Source organism: Phallusia mammillata, chromosome 7, assembly GCF_965637545.1.
Source record: "Phallusia mammillata chromosome 7, kaPhaMamm4.hap1.1, whole genome shotgun sequence".
Classification (NCBI taxonomy): Eukaryota; Metazoa; Chordata; class Ascidiacea; order Phlebobranchia; family Ascidiidae; genus Phallusia; species Phallusia mammillata.
In genome coordinates, this window is record NC_137258.1 from 5312982 (window position 1) to 5335265 (window position 22284).

At 38.5% G+C, this 22284-nt stretch overlaps 7 protein-coding genes across 7 annotated transcripts; 6 read left to right on the forward strand and 1 right to left on the reverse strand.

Annotated features, from left to right (window-relative positions):
* Positions 1-735: 735 nt before the first annotated feature.
* Positions 736-1116, forward strand: LOC145237772 (lipopolysaccharide-induced tumor necrosis factor-alpha factor homolog). The gene has a single exon (XM_080100753.1). The coding sequence runs from the start codon at positions 736-738 to the stop codon at positions 1114-1116; it is 381 nt and encodes a 126-aa protein (XP_079956879.1).
* A 2250-nt stretch (positions 1117-3366) lies between these two features.
* Positions 3367-3747, forward strand: LOC145237773 (lipopolysaccharide-induced tumor necrosis factor-alpha factor homolog). Its single transcript, XM_080100754.1, has one exon. The coding sequence runs from the start codon at positions 3367-3369 to the stop codon at positions 3745-3747; it is 381 nt and encodes a 126-aa protein (XP_079956880.1).
* Positions 3748-5498: 1751 nt separating this feature from the next.
* Positions 5499-5894, forward strand: LOC145237774 (lipopolysaccharide-induced tumor necrosis factor-alpha factor homolog). The gene has a single exon (XM_080100756.1). The coding sequence runs from the start codon at positions 5499-5501 to the stop codon at positions 5892-5894; it is 396 nt and encodes a 131-aa protein (XP_079956882.1).
* Positions 5895-7168: 1274 nt separating this feature from the next.
* Positions 7169-8732, forward strand: LOC145238370 (lipopolysaccharide-induced tumor necrosis factor-alpha factor homolog). The gene has a single exon (XM_080101514.1). The coding sequence runs from the start codon at positions 8076-8078 to the stop codon at positions 8469-8471; it is 396 nt and encodes a 131-aa protein (XP_079957640.1). The 5' UTR covers positions 7169-8075; the 3' UTR covers positions 8472-8732.
* Positions 8733-11510: 2778 nt separating this feature from the next.
* LOC145237775 (lipopolysaccharide-induced tumor necrosis factor-alpha factor homolog) lies at positions 11511-11942 on the forward strand. Its single transcript, XM_080100757.1, has one exon. The coding sequence runs from the start codon at positions 11511-11513 to the stop codon at positions 11940-11942; it is 432 nt and encodes a 143-aa protein (XP_079956883.1).
* A 4044-nt stretch (positions 11943-15986) lies between these two features.
* On the forward strand, positions 15987-19024 carry LOC145238380 (asparagine synthetase [glutamine-hydrolyzing]-like). The gene is made up of 10 exons (XM_080101522.1): positions 15987-16217; positions 16367-16517; positions 16814-16984; positions 17107-17211; positions 17269-17393; positions 17461-17587; positions 17651-17792; positions 17882-18029; positions 18122-18274; positions 18587-19024. Exons 2-10 carry the CDS (start codon positions 16418-16420, stop codon positions 18827-18829), a joined length of 1314 nt encoding a protein of 437 aa, XP_079957648.1. The 5' UTR covers positions 15987-16217; positions 16367-16417; the 3' UTR covers positions 18830-19024.
* Positions 19025-20038: 1014 nt separating this feature from the next.
* Positions 20039-22158, reverse strand: LOC145238379 (uncharacterized). The gene has a single exon (XM_080101521.1). The coding sequence runs from the start codon at positions 21711-21713 to the stop codon at positions 20307-20309; it is 1407 nt and encodes a 468-aa protein (XP_079957647.1). The 5' UTR covers positions 21714-22158; the 3' UTR covers positions 20039-20306.
* Between the last annotated feature and the right edge of the window lie 126 nt (positions 22159-22284).

The following is a 22284-nucleotide window of genomic DNA, read 5'->3' on the forward strand; positions in this document are numbered from 1 at the left end:
ATGAATGCTTCACTGCAATTTCAAAAAGGCCTCAGCGAAGCATTGAACGTCTAATAAAGTAAGAAATGAAACAGCAAGCATAGGGTTGGTCTGTGGCTCTCTCCGACATTAATAGAAACTGAATTGTAATGATGTCAGGCAGAACCACTCACGAATTCAACTGATGTTCATATACGAGGAAAGTTCATACACAGTCAACAGAGTATTGCATTTCAACAGTCAGTTAAAAAAAGGGCACTTTCCTAGTGCGTGTTTATACATCTAAACCACAACCCTAATAAATTGAAGCCATTGTAAAAGGTGCCAGCAAACCAAATACATGTTCATTTGACAGTGCAGATATAAACACAGTAAAAGTGGTGACAGAAAATCTATAATACTATTAAATTTAATAGGCTAGTGAGAGTATAAAGTAACTACAAGTTTAAGTATTAAGCAAAAATCAAACCGGCCGTATTGGCTAGTGTAGCCATCCAACGACACTCCGTTTTGTTGGGAGCAACAGGGTAAATACCAGTGCCTCACCTATTCTGTGCGATGCCAAGACTGGGCATACACCACAGAGGAAACTGGCTCACAATGGCCTAAAAATTAAACTGTTTTCAAAATCCGCCAATACATCAATGGTATTTAACTGTGTTTCTGCAACCATAATCCTAATAAATGTAACTGGTTATTTTGAGGTATGCGCATCTTACATAGCCAGTAAATTTTCTGCTTGTTATATCATACGTCATGGCTGCAACAATCACACCAACCCAGTATGGAATGGAAGCACCACCACCATACCAGCCACCAGACAAGCAGATGCTTCAAACCACCTATACCCAACCCCAGCCCATGGTTATGCAACCGGTAATGACATCAACCAACACAGTTGTGGTCCAATCAGCAGGAAGGCTTGGTAAAGGACCGTCCAATATACTCTGCAACAGTTGTCACCAGAACGTGGTTACAAGAACCACCAGATCTCTTAAGGGTGAAGCTTGGTTATTGGCTTTAGTGTTGTGTTGTCTTGGAGGTATTTTATGTGTTTGGATCCCGTTTGTAATGGACAGTATGTATGAGACTACTCACCATTGTCCGTCGTGTAACGCTTTTCAAGGCACAACTTAAAGCAGGAACATCTAAGGGTATACAAATAGTAGAAGTAATGCGCCTTTAGTTTTTGCGCCTAGGCTACTTTTGGCATTTTCGGAATAGCCACGTCCGTCTCGCTAAGTGTTTTGTACTGGGGAATGATCTTGTATGATTTTATGTACTTTGTGGCAGTTGTGTGATGCGTTCCCAACTCAAACATCCTACATTAAGTCCAAGTCAAAATGTAAACATTTTGTTATCCTTTAGCAGCTTTACTGTTATGTGTGTAGTGCAAAAAGCAATTTGCAAAACTTACGGGAATTTGTAACACAACAGTTGCTGTATGTATTTGTAGTTGTGCAATTCAAGCCATCTTTGTTAGTTGTCGCTGGGCTTTATGAACATATGAGCACCGAGAACAATAAAAACAGATTAAGTTACGTTGGTACGGTACTGCTGAAAATAAACCGGGTGTAAATGCTGTATGGGCATGAAAAGAATTCCTAGTCAATGGCTAATTTGCCATTGTAGTTACACACGGTAAAACGACCGTACGGCGTCATTTGATATCACATTATTGGCAAAGAGTTCCCTTATTTTCTAATTGTCTAGTGGTTTTCGATAGATCATTTGTACTGGCAAAACGACAAAGGTTTTTTGCAAGATTACCAAGTTAAAGAAAATGAACACTTTTTTGTAAAATTGACAATAACCTGTACAAGATTTAAACAAGATGCTTGGTTGTGGGCTTGTCTCTTGTTTTGCATTGGAGGGGTTTTCTGTTTTTGGACCCGGTTTGTGATGGACAGTATGTATGTTACCGTTCACCACTGCCCCTTGTGCACAGCTTACCAGAGACAAACACGTTAAACTTGTAAATCGGTCCGCCCGGCGACAATAGCAGGATGTAAATAGGCTGAAACTCTGGACCGCTTTGGGCTGCTTTTGTCGCCATGTTATGTTTATTTGTACCGCTTACACATACGTTTATTTTTCTTTCATGTTTCGTATTGCATGTCGACGGACTAAACTGTCACTTTGTCTAAAACAATTCCAGCTAAAACGACACCGAAAATGAAATTACAGCTAAAATATGCCGAAAATGCACAAGAAAGGCTATTGCTCAAAATAAATTCTTCGGTGGTTACAGTGTTCCTCCTCATAATCATCTTTGGTATGTGGTGCATTTGCATGCATTGTTTTTTATAAATAAATTTGGTAGCGTTAATGGAGTGTTGCCATTTTATAACGGTACCAGACGTGATGCCTTTGGATGCTATTTTAAATGTAATAAAATACATTGGCAAATATTTTTTTTAAAGCGGAGTTTGGTAATAAGTTGTCCAAGTTGGGCCGGAGAAACAAAGACAGGTGGCAACATTCAGGAATCAACATACCGTTTCATTGTTCGCTGTATCTGGTGTCGGTGGAATAATCTACAGGCGTGTTCTGGACAAAAGAAACATAGCGCTGTCTGGAAGTTGCTAATGCTATGTTTTAGCGTGCCTTAAGCTTAAGAATTTGTCGTGCCAACAGCAAGCTAGGAAATCAACATAAGCGAACAGCTACTAAGGATTGCATAATATCGTATTGATAAGCAGCACCACAGAATTTACTGCAGCAACGTTCATCATAAGTAAGGTGACACGTTTAAGTTGAATGCTTCAGTGCAATTTCACAACAGGCTTCAGCGAAGCATTGAACTTCTAAGTGGAGTAAGAAATGAAACAGCAAAAACAGTGTTGGTCCGTAACTCTCTCCAAAATTAATAGAAACTGAATTGTAATGATGCCAGGCAGAACAACCCACAGATTCAATTAATGTACACATACGAGGAAAGTATATCCACAGTGCAATGAACAAATGTTTTAGCATATATGGTCTTGCCAAAAAAAACTTTGCAATCCAGGAAAGATATACCAGACTTTGGGTTTGATCAGCAGGTAATAAACCTGGGTAAAGCACTCTAGCGCAAAGCATCAGGATCTTGTAGAAAAAACAAGAGGGTAAAACGCAAAGTAAAGCTAATGGTTTGTCTAATTTTGTCAAAAGAGTATTGCATATCACCAGTCATTTGAAAACTCGCACTTTCCTAGAGCGTGTTTATACAGCCAAACCACAACCGTAATAACTTCAAGCCATTGTAAAGGTGCACTGTTTTTTTTACATGCGCATTAAAAATACTCAAATACCACAATCAAAACAAAGTTAACTGTTTATTGTTTGATCATCAGACATCCGCATCTTATATAGGCAGTAAAAATTCTGCTTATCATATTATACATCATGGCTGCAACAATCGCACCAGCCCAGTATGGAATGGAAGCACCACCACCATATCAGCCAACAAACCAGCCAATAGTTCATACCACCTATACCCAAGCCCAACCAGTGGCTATGCAACCGGTAATGACATCAACCAACACAGTTGTGGTGCAATCAGCAGGAAGGCTTGGTAAAGGACCGTCCAATATACTCTGCAACAACTGTCACCAGAACGTGGTTACAAGAACCACCAGATCTCTTAAGGGTGAAGCTTGGTTATTGGCTTTAGTGTTGTGTTGTCTTGGAGGTATTTTATGTGTTTGGATCCCGTTTGTAATGGACAGTATGTACGAGACTACTCACCATTGTCCGTCGTGTAACACTTTTCAAGGCACAACGTAAAGTAGGAGCATCTAAGGGTGTACAAATGGTAGAAGTATGCATTTAGTTTTTGTGCTTAGGCTACTTTCGGCTTTTCCGGAATAGCCATGTAGGATTTTATGTCGTTTTTGCCAGTTGTGTGATGCGTTCCCAACTCAAACATCCTACATTAATCAACACATAAACATTTTTGTTATCTTTTTACTACTTTACTGTTTTACTACTTTATGTGTGTGTAGTGCAAAAAGCCATTTTTAAAACTCACTAGAATTTGCAACACAGCAGTTGCTGTGTGTTTGCAGTTGTACAATTCAAGCCATCCTTGTCAGTTGTCGCTGGGATTTGAGAACATATGAGCACCGAGAACAATAAAAACAGATTAAGTTACGTTGGTACGATACTGCTGAAGATAAACCGGGTGTAAATGCTGTATGGGCATGAAAAGAACTTCTAGTCAATGGCTAAGTTTGTTTGTCGTGGAAGCGCAGCGTAGCGTACAGGCCGATCCTGAAGCAAATCGTTATTGAAAGACTCCGCGGCCCAGAAGCTTAAGAACCACATGCGGTTAACAAAATCCACTTTTCTTAGCATTTTAGTAATGACATTGTGTTCGGTATTACATTTTATCATCCTAGAACCTAAACTAGGGATTTCCGACGCAAGAATCAAAGCATAAATCAAACAACGCAGTGTTTCCCAACCGGTGGTACGCGACGGCATTTCTGAGACGCGAACACCTTTTGGTATTATATTTATTCCGTATTTTGCACACAAATCACTTATTCTGACATAAAACGTTAGTTACTTAAAACACCAGGCTGTGTATCACTATGCTGTTGCAAAACTAACACGGTACGGGGACGGCCATTTACAAGTTTTTTACTCATCAAAAAATGTTTTGCTGCTACAATACAGAGCACAGTCATATTATTTTTTTGTGAAATCGCTTCAACAACACACTGCGTTTCGGCAACATTCACGCAAAAAAATCTTGGTTGGGGAACACCATACACGGACACCACTTCAAAAGTAGCATAGCGAATTAGCGACTTAATTACATTGCATTGCAAACGTTTTTGCACAAATGATAAGACCAACAATTGTTAACACGTTTGCCAAACAAAGCATTTACTAACATCTCTGGCGAAAACTTTTGACCAAACAATATTAAATCAAACTGATTGTATTGAGTTTCCCCGACTACAAGCAATAGCTCCATAGTGAAAGAAAAGAAAACAAAAAAGTCCATTGTGATATACTTCGCTTAGTGAAAGACTCAATGGGGCGAAAGTTTACTTTCGTTAACCGCCCAATAGTACGTTAGTTACACAGGGTAGCAGGAAGTGTGACTGACTTTACAAGCAGATAGTCGAGGCTCTGTATAGTGCATGTGATGTGAACGAACAGATAAGATAGATTTCTTTTTTTGCTCTGCTTATTTTTACGAATTTTGAAATTGTATTGATTGCTATGTTTAGCATTGGATTGTTTTTGTTTAGCTGTACGCAATATTACCCACTTGATTTAAAATGTTTATAGCAACACTAGTGTGTATTTTTTAAGACAGAAACAATGTAGGTAAAGACTGTGTGAGTTCAAATTTAAGGATATTTTTAAAACCTTCCACTTTGGAGAATCTAAAAGCAATGAAAACGGACTTTTGAAAGCATGATTTAAAAAACATTTTGCCATTAATTTGCAGAATTTTTGAAGAGCATCGCACAAAAATCAGTATTATTTTAAAGCTTATCTAAAAACTAGACAGATACACTATGTCTGCGACGGTAGCTCCACTAGGACCTAACAGCGAAACTGGGTCTTCACCTTCAAAACAAGAACCTCCATCCTACTCCGTTACCACCAACATTTCCCAGCCCCCTGTACCAGTTACACTACAGCCTGGAGTTCAACAAAACACAGTATTCGTCCAATCAGCACCAACTTTCCTTGGCAACCAACCAACCACTATCGTATGCTCTGCGTGTCACAACCAGGTCATGACAAGAACCACTCGATCTTTGAAGGCAGAAGCTTGGATACTGGCAGCGGTTTTGTGTCTCTTAGGTGGGCTTCTGTGTGTCTGGATCCCATTCGTGATGGATAGTTTCTACACTGTTACACATCAGTGCCCGTCTTGCAACACTATTCAAGGCAGATCCAACTATTAAGGTTTCTGCATTAAAAGTAGTTTTTGCTTCTGTACATTTTGCGTTATTTCAATGAAATAACAAACTGTCAGTGTGCTATGACGAGTTAAGCTGTTTAAAGTAGAAATAAGCATTTATTTTCGTGTATGTCAAAATACTGAAAATAAATGTGTCCTTCAGACTTTTCTGACACTTTTTCATGATGGTGTAGGGGTGTAAAGTAACATGTACAAGCAAGGAAGCTAACACTGGCTTGTTGGCTTATTCACGAACTTGACAGACTAAAATCAAGTTTGTGATTTTCTTGTTGAAGAAGTGTATTTAGTGAGCCAGCACGTATGTACTCTATGTATTAAAAAGAGAAAAATTCTACCATTCATCAAACATTTATCATTTATCAAACATTGCCTTTACCGGTATAATCAGGGTTGCCATCGACATGGACCTCCAAATAAGAACAACTGAAAAACTAATTTTAAACAAAACAGAACGAACAAATCTTTGTCATGACATATTACATGCCATATTTTTTTGCCATAAACATTTTGTCCCAGCAACTCATTGTTCATAGAAAATCCTTCGTGGGCGTCACAAAAGCTTAGGTCTACTTTTACTGGTAGCAGGAAAAATTAGGGCGGCATGGCAATCCTGGGTAAAAGGTTTACAAAAAACACAAAATCGGTGGTCCCAAAAATGTATGGTTAAAGCAAAACCTCATATCAATGGTCCCAAAATATAAGCAGGAAACCTGTATGAGCAAAAATCCAAATTAGCGGTTGCAGCTTTTGAATAGTCTAGCATTAAAAACACAACCACAAGCGGACGCTGGAGTACAAGTCTTTGAAAACCACATTTTAACAGTGGACCGCATGTCTGGTGTGTTCACTTACAGTGATCGATTAAAAACACAACATGGAAAAGACCGTAGTAAAAAACTCGTATGATTATTTACAAGCTGAATATTTGAGTTTAATCTATTGCACTAAACCGGACTTCCCTAAAAAACATTAGCTGTAAGGCCAAACCCTAAGCGTAGGAAAATCGTGTTTGAAAACAACACCAAACGGTTTGCTATAATAGTCATGAAAAATTAATGCCAAATCACTACATTAAAAGTGCTTGGGATCAAACACGGCCCTTTGCGAAAAAGGACTGTATACATGTTATCAACACCACGGATACAAAACGAACCTGTTGCTTGCGCCTTGCTATCAGTTCGCGCTGGTTCGTAGCAGTTCATGTCACGCCATTAAACTTTCATGCCTTTTTTGTCAGGCTTTTGTTACAAACAGCCTGGCGAGTTGCCTTACAATTTTGTTGCAACACAATTGGGTAGGTAAACAGGCAAGAAAACGTTGGTTTCGGTAACTGTACAGTACGTCATACAACATTGTTGTTTGGTGTAAGGTTTTTGGATTAGTCTTCTTAGTTTAAAGTTTTTGGATTATGTTAATGTAAAGAACAGCTATTATCAAAACCGCTGTTGTAGAGAAAAGTACACTGCATCATAAAAAAACCATACATGCAAGAGATGTTTATAATGCACTAATGGCTTATACATCACTGTTGCGGTTAGATAGCTTATCACGACAGCAATTCCCGAAAGTTTCCGCTTTGTGATAGCTGGAAGGCAGACGTCAGGGAGAAACGGGCTATGATGTGTTTTCGGTTCTTCTGCGTGCTTTTACTGGCGACTGTGGGACTGAAATAACTATGGCGCACATAGTTCGTGTAATGATTCTGTATAACCGCAGAATACTTGTGTAGTTTGAGATACAGAGAATTGTATAACGCATCCTTGAAATGAAAACAAATAGATGATGTTTATACTCTTGTGTTTTAGGTCTAATTTTAAAAGTTGGTTATGTTTATGCAGTGAAAGTTTTGTTAAAACTCTCTCAAGCGAGAGAGATGCTGGATAAAAAGGTAGAATGTAAAACAGCCTGCGTGCGATAGCCATTCAGCAGACATTGGAATGCATTTTTGAGCCAATTTATGTGGAATAGTAGTGTGAAACCAAGGCACAATATAGACAAAAGCTTGCCCGCATTAAGTCTAATGCGCAGGTTCCAGTTTAGAACGCACAAGTTCGGCATTTTTATAGAAGTTTTGCATTTGTACTGCGATTTTATGGGTTGTTCCCAACCCATTGTCATGTTTGTAATGTATTTTTTTGTATTGTTACAGGTTTTGCAGTAAAAAATGTCAGCTACTGTTACCCAAACTCATACAACCACTCAGTATGCACAGGTTCCTCAACACCCGCCACATCCGCCCCCTGCTTACACAGTAACAACCAACGTTGCAAATCCCCAACCTGTAGTGGTTCAGCCGGGGGTCGCCCATAACACAGTAGTGGTTCAATCGGTACCAACATTCTTTGGCAAGCAACCGGCTAATGTTATCTGCACCAACTGCCACCAGAACATCGTTACACGGACCACAAGTTCGTTGAAGGGCGAAGCATGGGTCCTAGCAGCTGTGCTATGCTTTCTTGGAGGAATTCTTTGTGTTTGGATCCCGTTTGTAATGGACAGTATGTATGTGACCACACATCATTGTCCGTCGTGTAATGCCTTCCAAGGTGCCTCCCGATAAAAGTTGTATTGTTCCGCATGCACTAACCAACTGATATAATAAAGTAATTTTCTGTGCGTTAATGTAGATTTGGATGTTTGAAGTGATACATAATGTTGTACATTTGCTTCGCCTGTGAATGCCACATTCGTGTAATTAACGTTGCATTTAGAATAGTATATCATCTGTATGTTTTCTGGTACTGGTACTGTTGAACATCGTGCCAATTTGTCATCCAAGTGCAAAAATCCAGTGCAAATGCAATAAACATCCATTGTAAAAGTGTGTCCAAACAGGAAAAGCTCAAAAGCTGAAAGGATGCAAAAACAGAACCAATAAAGTCTTGGATATTAGATGCAAGGTTTATTTGTTTAAAGCCGCAATTAGGAAAATATACACAACAATATGTGCACGAAACATCGCAGCATATTGTTTCCGCTAAAAATGTCAACAATAGCATGGTGGAGGATAAAGGCTAAAAAGCTGTTATTCATTACACACGTGATGCCACGAGCGCTGAATTTTATGTGCATTAGGCGCATCAAAAAGAGGATTGCCTACACAAACGCTAGGATTGTGTTAAAAAATTTTAATGTTTTGTCAGGCTTTCTACTATGTGTCAATGATATATATTTTTGTTTACATGATGGTTGTTTTGCAATCTTTCCGAATAGCACGGTCCAAGCTGAATGCAATGTTATACCAAAATAAATTTCTCACTGTATTTCCACTACAACATTCAGGATTTATGTTACCTACAGATTCGATTTTTGACGCACATCAGAGACAAATCTAAAAAACGAATTATGCGCAAACAATTGGTTAATTGTCACATAAGTAAGATTGTTGAGTCACAAGCTTTTATAGTAGTCCCACGAAAATAACTAGTGTGAAAACAGATAGAGCCAATCAAATGGCAATATAAGAAAGGAAATAAAGGTGAATAAAAAAAGCATTTCTTTGCGGCTGATACAGTTCAAGTGCTATATCAATGTATTTAAAGAGATTTTGACATCGAAGGCCGCAGGTTCCCCACCTCTGGCCTACACAAACGCCAGGAGTGTTTTAAAACATTTTAGTGTTTTGCCAGGCATTCTACTCAGTGGTTCAATGAATAATAAAAGTTACCAACCGATTGTAGATATCACTGATGGACACAACTGTATCCTGTGATATTGTAGCGTACAAGACACGACTAAAAGAAGCTTCATGCTCTCTTTGCCATAATGTACACACAGTTTGCTTCAAAGAGCAACCGCACCAAGACACGCTTTTGCGTCATGTCCGGCTAATTGATTGTAACTTAACGATAGTTGATCACGAACAGCTTGTGACAAGATTAAATCTGACTTTCGATTCCATGGTTTAATGTAAATTAATGTAACGAAATGACACGTGCTAAAAATGTATGTCTGAAACGAAAGGCAAAACGAACAGCCTGGTTTAAGTGATGCGAGCGTAAGATTAAAGCGGTTTGTTGGAACAAAATAGGACGCTTTTGATAAGTTGCGGATTTAGTTGTTGTTATAACTGTCAAGTGTATTACGGAAATCAGAAAGAAGGGTGTGGATTGAATTTTTTTTGATATAGCGAATTGTACAAAAAGATATACGTCTGTGGTACATTTCCAAAAACGATCAATGCCGTGGTTTCATTCAGTAATTTTTTTAAACAGGTTTGAGATATCAAAACGATTTAGATTTGCAGAGCCCTGAAGCTACCGACTTGAAAGGGAGAAACGTTGGAAAGTACGTTCGACCAAAATAGACACAAAATTTGGCCCCGCGGCAATATCGAATAACGCTAATACAGCGCATTTTACCAACAAATGCGCTTGAGAAATTTGTTCTTTCAAAAAAGTTTTTTTTTCTTCTATTCATCTTATAGTTAAACAACACAGACTTGCAGGTGTGGTAAGAGTGATTCAACCATGACCAAAGACAAAGCGCGCTTTTAAAATCACGCGTTTTGCAAAAAAGGAAGATTTTGTAATTTAAAATTGCAGCCGCAAGCTCGCATGAACTTTGAAATATCCTTTAGTTTTTCAGTTGAGACATGTTGTACACACATTAAAAGCCAATTGGTTTCAACAATAGCTTTAATACTGGAGCTTTTTCGTAGACAAGTTTTGTCCTAAAATGGTTTGGTATTCCCGAAATTTAAAGCGTTAAATATTAGCGGAAAAGCAGAAATGACCAAAAGGAGTGCAATTTTCTGACGTAGAAAAGAGTCAGAGCAGTTTCGGTGAGAGCAAATTTAGGAAACCACCGAGCAATCTCGTAACGCCTCTCATTCATTCTCTTTTCTTCTCTCGCTCCGAGCGGAAAGGATAAGTGTAGCTCCGAGCAGCCAACCCACAGCGTGTTGACAAAAAAAAACGAGTCAGTATTGAGGAAACGTTCAGAGAATTAGTTCTGGTCACAAGACGACAAGTCTGAAGTATCAAGGCTCTTTTCTGCTTGATATTATACGTGGCCAGGCGAATTTTACCAATAATAATTAACGGTCAAGTTCTAGGCTAAACAGCAGCAATAAAGTTGGGAAACAAAAATATTGAATTGTTTGGTATTTTGCATAGACCAACACTAACAAATGTTAAGCAATCAGTCGCCTGTAGGGAAACGAATTTGATTTTTTGTTTAGTTCATTACCGGTTACGATATATTTTGTATGCAAGTCGAAGAAGTATTTTGGTAGTTATAATGATGGGTAACAGACCGACATGGTAAACGACTGGAGGAAAATGATAGCAGAGCGTGGAATGACAAGTGCAACTTACAGATTTATAAATACAGTTTGCAAGTTGCCATATCATGATTTGTTCAGTCGCCAATCGTCTTTTCTTTTTCGTTCCTTTTATATAAACAGCAATTAAAGTTGATATGAATTGATTGATTGGATTACAGTTTTTAAATATTCAAACGTATGTTAAAACCCTACATGTTACAAAAGGCCAATTTTTACTAACACTTTTAATTTTTAAGTATTCCAAGATACAACGATTAGTTTTACCCAAGCTATAAGCTTAGTGTTTTAGGCAAGGACTTTCAATACAAACCAATGGAGGCACCACATGCACCAGAGAATGGCAGCTACAATATGCCACCTGCATACGACACAGCTGTCAACAGTCCCCAGTCGGTTGCAAATAATCTGGACGCAAAGGAAGCCACAATGGCACCACCAGTGGTCAATCCAACACCAGCCGTTCAAGTAGCCCAACCAGCGGTTTTGACCCACGTTACAGTCCAGGGTGTTGGCCAAGCGATATTAGGAGACACTCCAGTCACAACCACATGCCATCAATGCATGCAAACAGTCCAAACCAGCACAGAACGAGAGTTAAAGAGCGATGCATACGTCTGGGCGTGTATTTTATGCTTTTTTACTGGTCTCCTATGCTGCTGGATTCCATTCGTTATGGACTCTATGTACAAGACCGTGCATCGTTGCCCGGTCTGTAAAGCGTATCTGGGATCCTACAACGCCTAATCTATACCGCAATGTACAGTGATTCATGATTGGATACCATTACCTAATCTGTAATTGTAAATCGACTGCCATACATGAAGTTCACAGTGTTGTGCCTTATTTTGCTGCAAAGTGTTCTACGCGAAAAAACTACTGATCATGATAAAAAATCACTGTTCGCAATTTTTTGCTTCGTAAACGTAAAGTTACAAACACAAGCATATACCGCAGAATTTTTACAACAAAAAAACTGTATAAATGCACTGTAAAACAATATGCACCTCTTCTGAAGGGCAGGCAAAACTAATCGTCTTATTTTTAAACGAATCCTTTTTCTGTTCAATCCCATTTTCATGTCAATATTTTCTATATCAGGCAACAAAATTTCGCCCCTTTACTGCCATGTTTGCAAGAAATGTATCATTTTTTGTCATCTTTTGAACTGCAAATATTTGAAAACGTAAAAGCGTGTATGAGTGTTACAAGAAGTTTCACGTGTTTTTGGGTATAGCATATTGTTCATAACTTTGTGTAATATTAAAAAAGCGAAAGCGCGTGTATTGTTTTTTCATTGTATAATACAAATCACCCCGAAGCAACCAACTCGTCGGTGCATCATTTAATGTTTCTATTTTGGATCCACATTTAAACATTTAATTCATAGATAATGTTCTGTTTCACAAATGGGTTTGAGTTGCAAGCGTACGCTCGCCCGCTGGCGGATACGCTGGCTGTAAAAAAAACAACTTTGTGCTGGCGTGCAAGCGGTGTTTGAATTCAGCCTAAGAGACATTAAGTGCATAGTGACAAGTAGATAATTAGAGTTTTGTGTCCAAAATGCGCATGTAAATTGCACATGTTAAATTTCGAAACTGACAGTTTTTCAAATCTAAACGTGTTTTGGCTACAGTCGAGGGCCAATGATACGTGATTGTGCAAGAACGTGGGTGGTTCCCCATGGGTTTTGATATATTGTGCCACAGTTTTATTTTAGCTTGTTTGTTTCTTTTTTGGTTATGAATGCTACCCGCAAGCTCAGATAACTTATCAGCACGGACGAAACATTTTGTAGTTTTTACTGCATCTTCTACCTGGCAACAGGATTCCCCGATTTTAAATAGGGTTCTGCCTACCACATAATATTTCCCGAAAAATTCCACATAGCCCACTTTTAGCAACCGCATAGTATGCGATTTTTAACATGCTCACCGCAATAAAAAAAAACTTATAAACCTAAGTTAAGAAGTTTAAAATTATTTGTAAGATCAGTTACTTCTTGTTTAAACCTCTCTGTCGTAGATCAAGTGATTTCTTTTTCTCCGGTAATTCTGCCAAAGTTGCGTTGCCGATCAGCGAATAAATGCGTTTGACTCTTTGTTTCCACCCAGTGATATTTTTCAAAAACCTAAACACAGAATTTTTTACCACACAAACGAAGAAGAGCGATCATTTCCGGGATTTAACGAGATTTAGGTAAAGGTTGTAGTTCTGTTCGTATTATTTACATATCGAGTGAGGGATAGTAGTTGTATGATTTGGTTTAAAATATGGTATACAACTATATCACGAATAATTCACTGGCCAACACAATTTTTGGTGTCTTTAATGTTAAAACTGATATCGACTAATTTTGGGGTGCTGATTTCAAAAATCATTACGGTTTTCTTCAATCAGATCAACTTTTTAAGTTATTTACAAAATCAAAAATTGATGACCATATTGATTTAATGACTTTAAAATCATGCTTTTATGTGTTTGTTAAAGTTTTGTTACATTATACACTTCAATTTTCTACAGTGCAGTCAGTTTCATAGCATGAATATGCGTTCTATGCCTATGCTCTGTCTAAAAATGGTTGGTGCAGGCTAGCGGTAACTTTAAGCTATACGTGTTTTATGGAGTGATTTTCAGACTAGTAAAGCAAGGTGGTAAAACTAAAATTAATAATGGCTAGGTCATCTATAAGGTGTTAAATGTGCATATCTTGCACACTTCGATGTGGCTTAAGGGGTTTAGGACAAGCCATGGGCCCCACTTCCTAATGTTGACTGGAATATTGCAGTAATGGACAAACACAGTAGAAAGAGACTGAAATTATTAGAAAGAGTACATAACTAAGTTATTAAGTGGTCTGAAAAATTCGGTATGAAAATGAGTATAAAGCTACACTTCCCTTAAAATTTAGGGGATATAAATGATGAGAATTAAGCTGAAAGGTTCCAGCAGGATATCAGTAAAACGAAACGTGTCAGGGAAGAGGGAATAATGTGGTCCTGGCTAACTGTTGTTGGTCAATTAAACGGGACGATATTGCTGCCAGTCAGTTCCGAAAGTTACCAAAGTACATGTGTAGGCCTATACCTGATATACCTGAAAACTTACAAATTTAAAACATTTTTTTGTTTTTTTGTGTTGATAATTTTGTTTGTTAGGAGTGTCCACCTGTTACATTTAAAATTAAATTCGAAATTTTGTTCTTGCAATAACGTTAATTCCAAATAAAATACTCAAAACCAGTTTCACTGTAGTGTATACATATAGATTGTTTTTCAAACGTGGATGTACCATAACAGGAAAACTAGACGTGATACAGATAAACCGATTTCATTTTTGAAATCAGGGCACTAGAATTAGTCAAAATCAGTTAAAACATTACGGACACCAGTAAAAAAATATTTTTTTGTTGCCCAGTAATAACTTCAATTAATAATTTTTTAACAAACTAACCGATAACAAATTCATCGAAACATAAACGTGGCTGTACACAGTATCCGTTTTCGCCCGTCATGCGTACACGCGCGTAAATTCCGGTCCGTCGACGGAATATACACAGGCTGCGTACCTTGCGTTCTGTCCAAAAACGGAAAAGACGGACGTTATCGCAATGCCATTCGAACGAATAGAACATGTTCTAATTTTACGGACGTATGCATGCGATTTCCGTCTAGTGGTAGTGCAAAACTGAGACATATTTCTAAATGCTTTGATTACGTTTAATTATTATTAAATGCGTCGTGTTTGTTTTATAATTGTATTGGTTTGGAAATCACAAGCTAATATCGCCGAAAAGATTCTTTCATTGTTTATTCATTCCTCATTTAAACGTTTATTTGGTGTTCCTTCTTGTTTAAACCAAACATATTGTTCATTACCAATGTGCACTGCGTACTTTTTTGTGTCAATGTTATTGCATTATACCTTTATTTAAGCAAGGTTTGGCACCCACTAATGCAAAGGATCGATTGGATTATGTTGATTAACTTGATTGTAAACATTTTAATCAGATAAACAAGGGGTGATTTACTTTCATTGGTCAGTAAGTTAGAGTTAAGCAATATTAAAAAAATCACACCACCGCCGTGAAGACCTAAGCAGCATTCCGTTTCCAATGACCTTTACAGCCAAGCAATTAGTTTCGAGTAGGACACGGCGCATCGTTCGGACAAAGCAGCCAAGTTTGTTTTCACAACAAATGTCGATAGCAAGCTGTTAACTCGTCACATTTCCGTTTGACATCGATTTGCTCATACATATAAAAAGATTTTTGCAAACAAGAACCTCTTACAGTTACAACGCAAACGTAGTTAAATGTTAACGTGTAGATTTACGTAGAAATAGTCTTTGATAGAAATAAGTTGCTACCAAAGAGAAAACATCAGTGTCTTGTAGAGGGTTTCCTTTGTCGACAATAATTTCCAGACGTTTAATGTTATGTTTTAAATGAACAATAGCAGAGCTGAAATACTAAACTTTGATCTTGCGATATCAACGGGCATAAGCATATAATTTTATCTAATATTTTATAAAGTGCAGCATAAAATCTGTGTATTATGTGTGGGATCTGGGGGTTGTTTGGTTCCAAAAACAGTAATGCTTACCGCGCATGCGCAGATCGCATTGCCCATCGCGGGCCAGATTGTTCCACATTTGAAACGTTCGAGAATATTCTGTGCAGTTTGGCGTTTTACCGATTGCGAATCGTTGGACATGAAAGCAACGGCAAACAGGTTGGAAATATTTAAGGAGCTATATCATATAAATATTACTTACTGTTTGTGTAGCCGATGAGACTATCAAAGTTTCCAGAGGTGACGCTGCTTTGCAATGGAGAAATCTACAACTACAAAACGGTTTACACATTGATGCAAATCTTTAAGTTTAAAACACTACTAAAGTAACCAAACACTAAATTACCCAGACATTTTAAAACAGTTATTACATCAATTCAACATCGACCCAGAAACCGATTCAGATTGCGAAGTTATCCTTCATTTATACAAAAAACTAGGAATTAAGGTGAGCTTCGCACAATTGTCTTTGTGTAGGCCTATACATATTTTTTTCCTACATACATCATGTTAAACATTCCGACATAGTTTAGTTAGCTTCACTTATGTACAAATAAGCTAAGCAGAAAAACACAACAACACAACAAATTTACACAGGACACTTGTAGTTTACTTGACGGAGTTTTTGCTTTTATCATTCTCGATGTCATGGAAAGAAAAATATACTTGTCACGTGACCTCTACGGTGTTCGGCCTATGTATTACTTCATGACTGAAGAAATGTTGGGAGTTTGCTCAGAATTGAAAGGTTGGCATTTTCTCAGCATTAAGTTTTAACTAACTTAGTTTAAAGTACTAAGTTGAAAATTGAGTATCAAGCACACTAAACAAACATAGTTGTAACTAAGTTGTAAACAGAATTAGGGCACAAAATAATGATGGTTCTGGAATTTGTTAAATCTCTGCCTTATATTGGTTAGAAACAGCTACTGCGTCTGAATTAGCGCGACGACTAAAATACTGGTTTTTGCAGTGCCCTGATTTGCCACTAAAATGACTTGTTTGCTTATCTCCTAACTTAAATGTAGAAATTTTTCTATTTAGGGCTAATGGATGTAGATGTCGAAGGCAAGCAGATTCAATGGTTTCCACCAGCACATTATGCTGAGTTCCAGATCAATTTGAAATGTCAAGTAACCGAAGAAAAACGAGAAAAATATCATAATATTTGTAAAACACCGGTGTATATCAAGTATCAGAACCTGTGTCTAAAAGGTAAGTTGTATAGTGCCAAATACCTGCTTGAAAAGTTAATAATGGGCAGGTTTTTTATATTATTGTGCAATGCATAACCTTCAATAACATTGGAAGGCAAAACAACAACAATTTTAATGCAGAAAATTCTTCGCTTTCTTCGGTGCTTCAAAATATACGAGTTTTGTTGACTAATGCTGTCGAGAAGAGATTGATGTCGGACAGAAAAGTTGGAGTATTTTTATCGGGTATGATTAACTATCTGATGATTGACCATAATGTACAAACTATGTCTGGCATTCTAGGTGGTCTAGACTCATCATTGGTCGCCGGAATCGCAGCGCTAAAACTTAAGGCTGAAGGTGCAGAAAAACTAACCACATTTTCAATCGGTTTCAACTCTAGTACGGACCTTGTTCAAGCCAGAAAAGTAATTAGTCTTTATTGTATCCCCAAATTTTACACGATATAGTACAGCAAAACGTTATTTTTTGGAGGTTGCCAAACACATTGGCAGCGATCACCATGAGTATATCATATCCCATGAAGACGCAGTACAAGCTATTGATGACGTCATATTTGCAACGGAAACGTATGACGCAAACACATTGAGGCCTTCAGTTCGTGAGTTTACCTAAATGACTAACTGGCCGCAAAACACAAAACAAACAACCTTTTTGTACATAGCAATGTACCTGTTGTCAAAATACGTTAGTCAACACACCGACGTGGTGGTAATCTTGTCAGGAGAGGGCGCGGACGAACTCGCACAAGGTTATAACTACTTTCACAGCCAGCCTTCACCAAGCGAGGGAGACAAAGAGAGCAGGTAATACATACTAGTAGTATACTAGGCTTAGTGACATAGGAGTAGTATACTGCAATTACGTGACCAGAAATTCATCCCAGATTTTGTAGGCGGCTCTTGGAAAACATCCACTTGTACGATGTACTAAGAACAGACAAATGCACTTCCTCGCATGGTTTAGAAGTAAGAGTCCCTTTTCTGGATCATGCATTTTCGTCATACTACTTATCGCTGCCACAAGAAATGCGATGCCCGAATGTAAGTGAATGCAAGAAATAAAGTTATAATTCAAATTATGCACCTAATAGACTTCTGAAACAAAAACAATGAAACACAAATTATGGTTTTAGAAAGGTCACGCTAAGTATCCAATACGTTTGGCGTTTCAAGAGATGAACATTATTCCGAATTTTATATTGTGGAGAGAAAAAGAAGGGTTCGGAGACGGAATGGGGTCAAATGAAAACCATTGCTATGACTATCTCCGAAAGTCACTGGTGGAGGTACTTTTGTATTCGCGTTTGTGAGGGAGAGATTTTATGGCTGCACTACAAATAACATGTCCTTATTGCTGTTAAAAAGGTGTCTAACGAAAACAAAATATATTTTGTAAAGGCTTTAACGATTTAAGGACGGCCACTCTTAATTCCGGTAAAACTCACGAAAAAGTTGAATATGCCAAAATGAAAGATTGTTTGTTAACTGTCACATGAAAACTTATTGACAATAAAAACGCAGCAAATGGTTTTTCAAACTAATAAAAAACCTGACAGACTTGTACACATCTGATCTCAACATTAACTTTTTCGTTTAAGATAAGAGATACAGACGTCAAAAAGGCAACAAGCAACTTTCCCCACAACACCCCTCAGACGAAAGAAGAACTTTACTATCGAAAAGTATTTGATAAAAAGTTTAACAAGGAAAACGCGCATCTAATTCCAGCCGCTTGGAGGCAACAATGGGTAAAAGTACAACCTGGTGATGGGGAGTTAGTACAGTATTCCAACACAGTACGGCACAATACCAAATGTGCTGTTCGAAGGAATGGCAACTGACTTTATAAAAATTGAAGCTTTACACCTCTAGAAGAAACACGAATCGCTTAACGTAAAGGAAACCGTATTATTGCTATTGTTAGTATTGCAAGAAAATTATGTTTTTAACATTTTTATAGTAGTTATTGCTAAAGTTGTAATGTGGACACGAAAAAGTACAACCAATTAGTGCAAGCAAGAAAACTTGCATTGACCGGAAACAAATTTAGACGACTCTAGTTTACAGAGGCAAAGTTTTTTTAAACAAAGCGACAGCAAGATAAAAAGCCTTGGCATAGCACAAGTGGTTTAAAAATACTACAGTAAACAGAAAGTTTGAATAAATAGATTGTGTTAGTCGAAAAAGAGTGCTTTGCGAAATTTACCTTTCAAAAACCATCAACCAAACGGTGAAATATCGGAAAGAGAAATATTTACAAGACTTTTTCAGGAGCAATTAAACTTTTTCGTTCGCTCAGCTTCGTCACAAACTGCATTACTTTGATAAAACTTCAGTTGACCAGTTTGTTGAAAAGATTTTACCGCTCAATCTAAGCACATACAAACTTTACAACGGTACCAACCCTACCGTAAAACGAGTTGTGAAATTCCCATGGGCAAATATTTTTTAGCCGTTTGTGAACGTGATTAAACCATTAAATTTTGTCTGTTTACCCAAACATTTCCATTAGCTTGTATAACAGCCCAGTAACTGCCATGTAACAAAGAGCATCAAAACTTTACGACAACGGTAACCAAAAACTTCCACAAAAGTACATTTACAGACAATTAGTTTCAAAATTTACCACAACAGGATCCTAAATCAACTATTAAAAGAGCGCGGTAAACCAAGCTAAATGATCGATTAATAACCGTTTGCCGATTTTTTATCGATGGAACGTACTTCAGTCTTATATGGACGACAACAGCCTAAACTAAAAAAAAGTGGGTAAATCACAAAGTGGGTAAATCACAGTCTTGGGCCAAAAACAAAACGAAAAAACGTTGGATAAATGCGATTTAAATCAAACAGTAACGGTGTGTGAATATATTTAGGATCCATAACTCCATAGGACAAGTTTGCAGAAAGCATTTTATTACATATTTTTGCTTGGTTACAATTGACCCAATTGAATTGTTTTAAAGTGGATGTCACGTACCGGTTTTCACGGGTACGCAAAAGTTTGGGACTGACTATCGGAAGTTCCTTAACAGCTAACGCTCGTGTACTCTGATCGGCAGCAACACTTTTCTTTTACATTTATTCACGTCCAACCACACGTAATCAAAACAACAAACAAACAATCCAGCACTACTTTTCAGTTATCTCTCAATTCTATCTTATATTATATGTCTCTTTTTTAAATCGTTAGATAGGGGCGCTTATATGTCTTGCATTACAATGACCGGGAAAAGGCGTTAATTCGCTGTGACCATTTCCTACAAATAAAACAATGAACTCTGCAACGGGCAACGGCGACGCGATAAAATTGGGACACTATAACAATGACAACACAATAGCGCTTGCAACGATAGACTCCAGACGTACAGAAATTGTCCGTGATGCGTTGTAACTGGGTCGCAGGATATTGTCATGGGGCGGTCTAGAACATTTGTGACACAACCCCGTTTTTGAAAGGAGATTTTCTTCAAACAAGAAAATTTCGCGCAATTTAGCACAAATGTTCTCACAACTCATTAGTGTCACCCGAAAGTGAAAGCTTTTGCATCCTGAAGGTATTGCTTTCTCTATCCAATGTTTTCTTTCTTTGGTTTCTTTCTGCTTACTTCTGCACTTGGACAACGTGTGGAAATCCCCCCGGAAGTAACATGGCTTGGAATCTCGGAAAGATGATTCCGCAAATTGGTCACCTGACTGCATTGGTTGTTCCATCTGTAGGTGGGTTGTGATGCACGGCAGGACAGGGCTAAATGTGATTTGGAAGTTGCACTCACTGGTCGGCGCTAAACCGAGACTGCCATCAGTTGGTTCCTCGAGAATTTGTTGCAATGAAGAAATAGACTGTTTCTCATCCAGCATTTGCACCTCAACACTAGGGCGATTCTGAACCAATTCTTGATCTTGCACATCGACGACTGTGTTTGATATGGCGCTCTTCTCCGTCGTCTTTTGTATTGAAGCAACAATCCCGCATCCCTCTTCTGTATGCAATTGCATATTGACCTGCTCCTGCGACAAGTCTGCGTCTTGCCCGCCGGTCTTCGTTTGCATCGTGTCGTTTTGCTCCGTCGCTTGCTGTGTCACAGAACCTGACTCTTCTTTGTCACATATCTCCACTTCCGTTTCAATGCGACCCTGCGACAAATCCTTATTTTCCTCGTCTAGCGATTTGACGTTTTGCTCCACTGAACCGCAGGTTTCCGTCCTCTCAACAGCAGTTGTCACAAGCCTTTTATTCATTGGTTCTGGAATGCGCTCTTGCTCATCTTCCACCAGGTGGACACGATCCAGGTCGACTTTCTCCTTGTTTGTTTTTTCTCTACGGCGGTTCATAGCTTCCAGATCAAGCTCAAGCTTCTTCATAGCCAGCTCGTGTTCGCGGACTTGTCGCCGTTCTTCCCTTTCGGCGTCAAGTTTTCTCTGCTCGACCTCGGCGTCATGCTTTCTCTGCTCGGCTTCAAGCTTCCTCTGCTCGGCGCCAAGTTTTCTCTGCTCGACCTCGGCGTCATGCTTTCTCTGCTCGGCTTCAAGCTTCCTCTGCTCGGCGTCAAGTTTCCTCTGCTCGACCTCGGCGTCAAGCTTTATCTGCTCGGCTTCACGGTTAAACCTCCTTTCCTCACGTTCTTCTTCCTTATTCATTTGCTCATCGACGTATCGACGCAAGCCTTCGTCAACAAGTCCCAACTGTTTTCCCGTCTCCACGTACCGATTTACAGACGCCATTGCCGATCTTACAAGGGTTAGTGTTCAACTTCGCTTTTAAGTCAGTTCCCGGACGAGCCCCAGATGTCACGTACCGGTTTTCACGGGTACGCAAAAGTTTGGGACTGACTATCGGAAGTTCCTTAACAGCTAACGCTAGTGTACTCTGATCGGCAGCAACACTTTTCTTTTACATTTATTCACGTCCAACCACACGTAATCAAAACAACAAACAAACAATCCAGCACTACTTTTCAGTTATCTCTCAATTCTATCTTATATTATATGTCTCTTTTTTAAATCATTAGATTGGGGCGCTTATATGTCTTGCATTACAATGACCGGGAAAAATGCGTTAATTCGCTGTGACCATTTCCTACAAATAAAACAATGAACTCTGCAACGGGCAACGGCGACGCGATAAAATTGGGACACTACAACAATGACAACACAATAGCGCCTGCAACGATAGACTCCAGACGTACAGAAATGCGTTGTAACTGGGTCGCAGGATATTGTCATGGGGCGGTCTAGAACATTTGTGACAGTGGAATTATTAAGAAAGTTGAATAACGCAGACCCGTGTTTTGCC

Coding starts and splice junctions, on each gene's coding strand:
- LOC145237772 (XM_080100753.1), top strand. CDS start 736: ATGGCTGCAACAATCACACCAACCCAGTATGGAATGGAAGCACCACCA.
- LOC145237773 (XM_080100754.1), top strand. CDS start 3,367: ATGGCTGCAACAATCGCACCAGCCCAGTATGGAATGGAAGCACCACCA.
- LOC145237774 (XM_080100756.1), top strand. CDS start 5,499: ATGTCTGCGACGGTAGCTCCACTAGGACCTAACAGCGAAACTGGGTCT.
- LOC145238370 (XM_080101514.1), top strand. CDS start 8,076: ATGTCAGCTACTGTTACCCAAACTCATACAACCACTCAGTATGCACAG.
- LOC145237775 (XM_080100757.1), top strand. CDS start 11,511: ATGGAGGCACCACATGCACCAGAGAATGGCAGCTACAATATGCCACCT.
- LOC145238380 (XM_080101522.1), top strand. CDS start 16,418: ATGGAAAGAAAAATATACTTGTCACGTGACCTCTACGGTGTTCGGCCT. Junction 17,793..17,881: donor GAGGGAGACAAAGAGAGCAG/GTAATACATACT, acceptor CAGATTTTGTAG/GCGGCTCTTGGAAAACATCC. Junction 18,275..18,586: donor TCCGAAAGTCACTGGTGGAG/GTACTTTTGTAT, acceptor TTTTCGTTTAAG/ATAAGAGATACAGACGTCAA.
- LOC145238379 (XM_080101521.1), bottom strand. CDS start 21,713: ATGGCGTCTGTAAATCGGTACGTGGAGACGGGAAAACAGTTGGGACTT.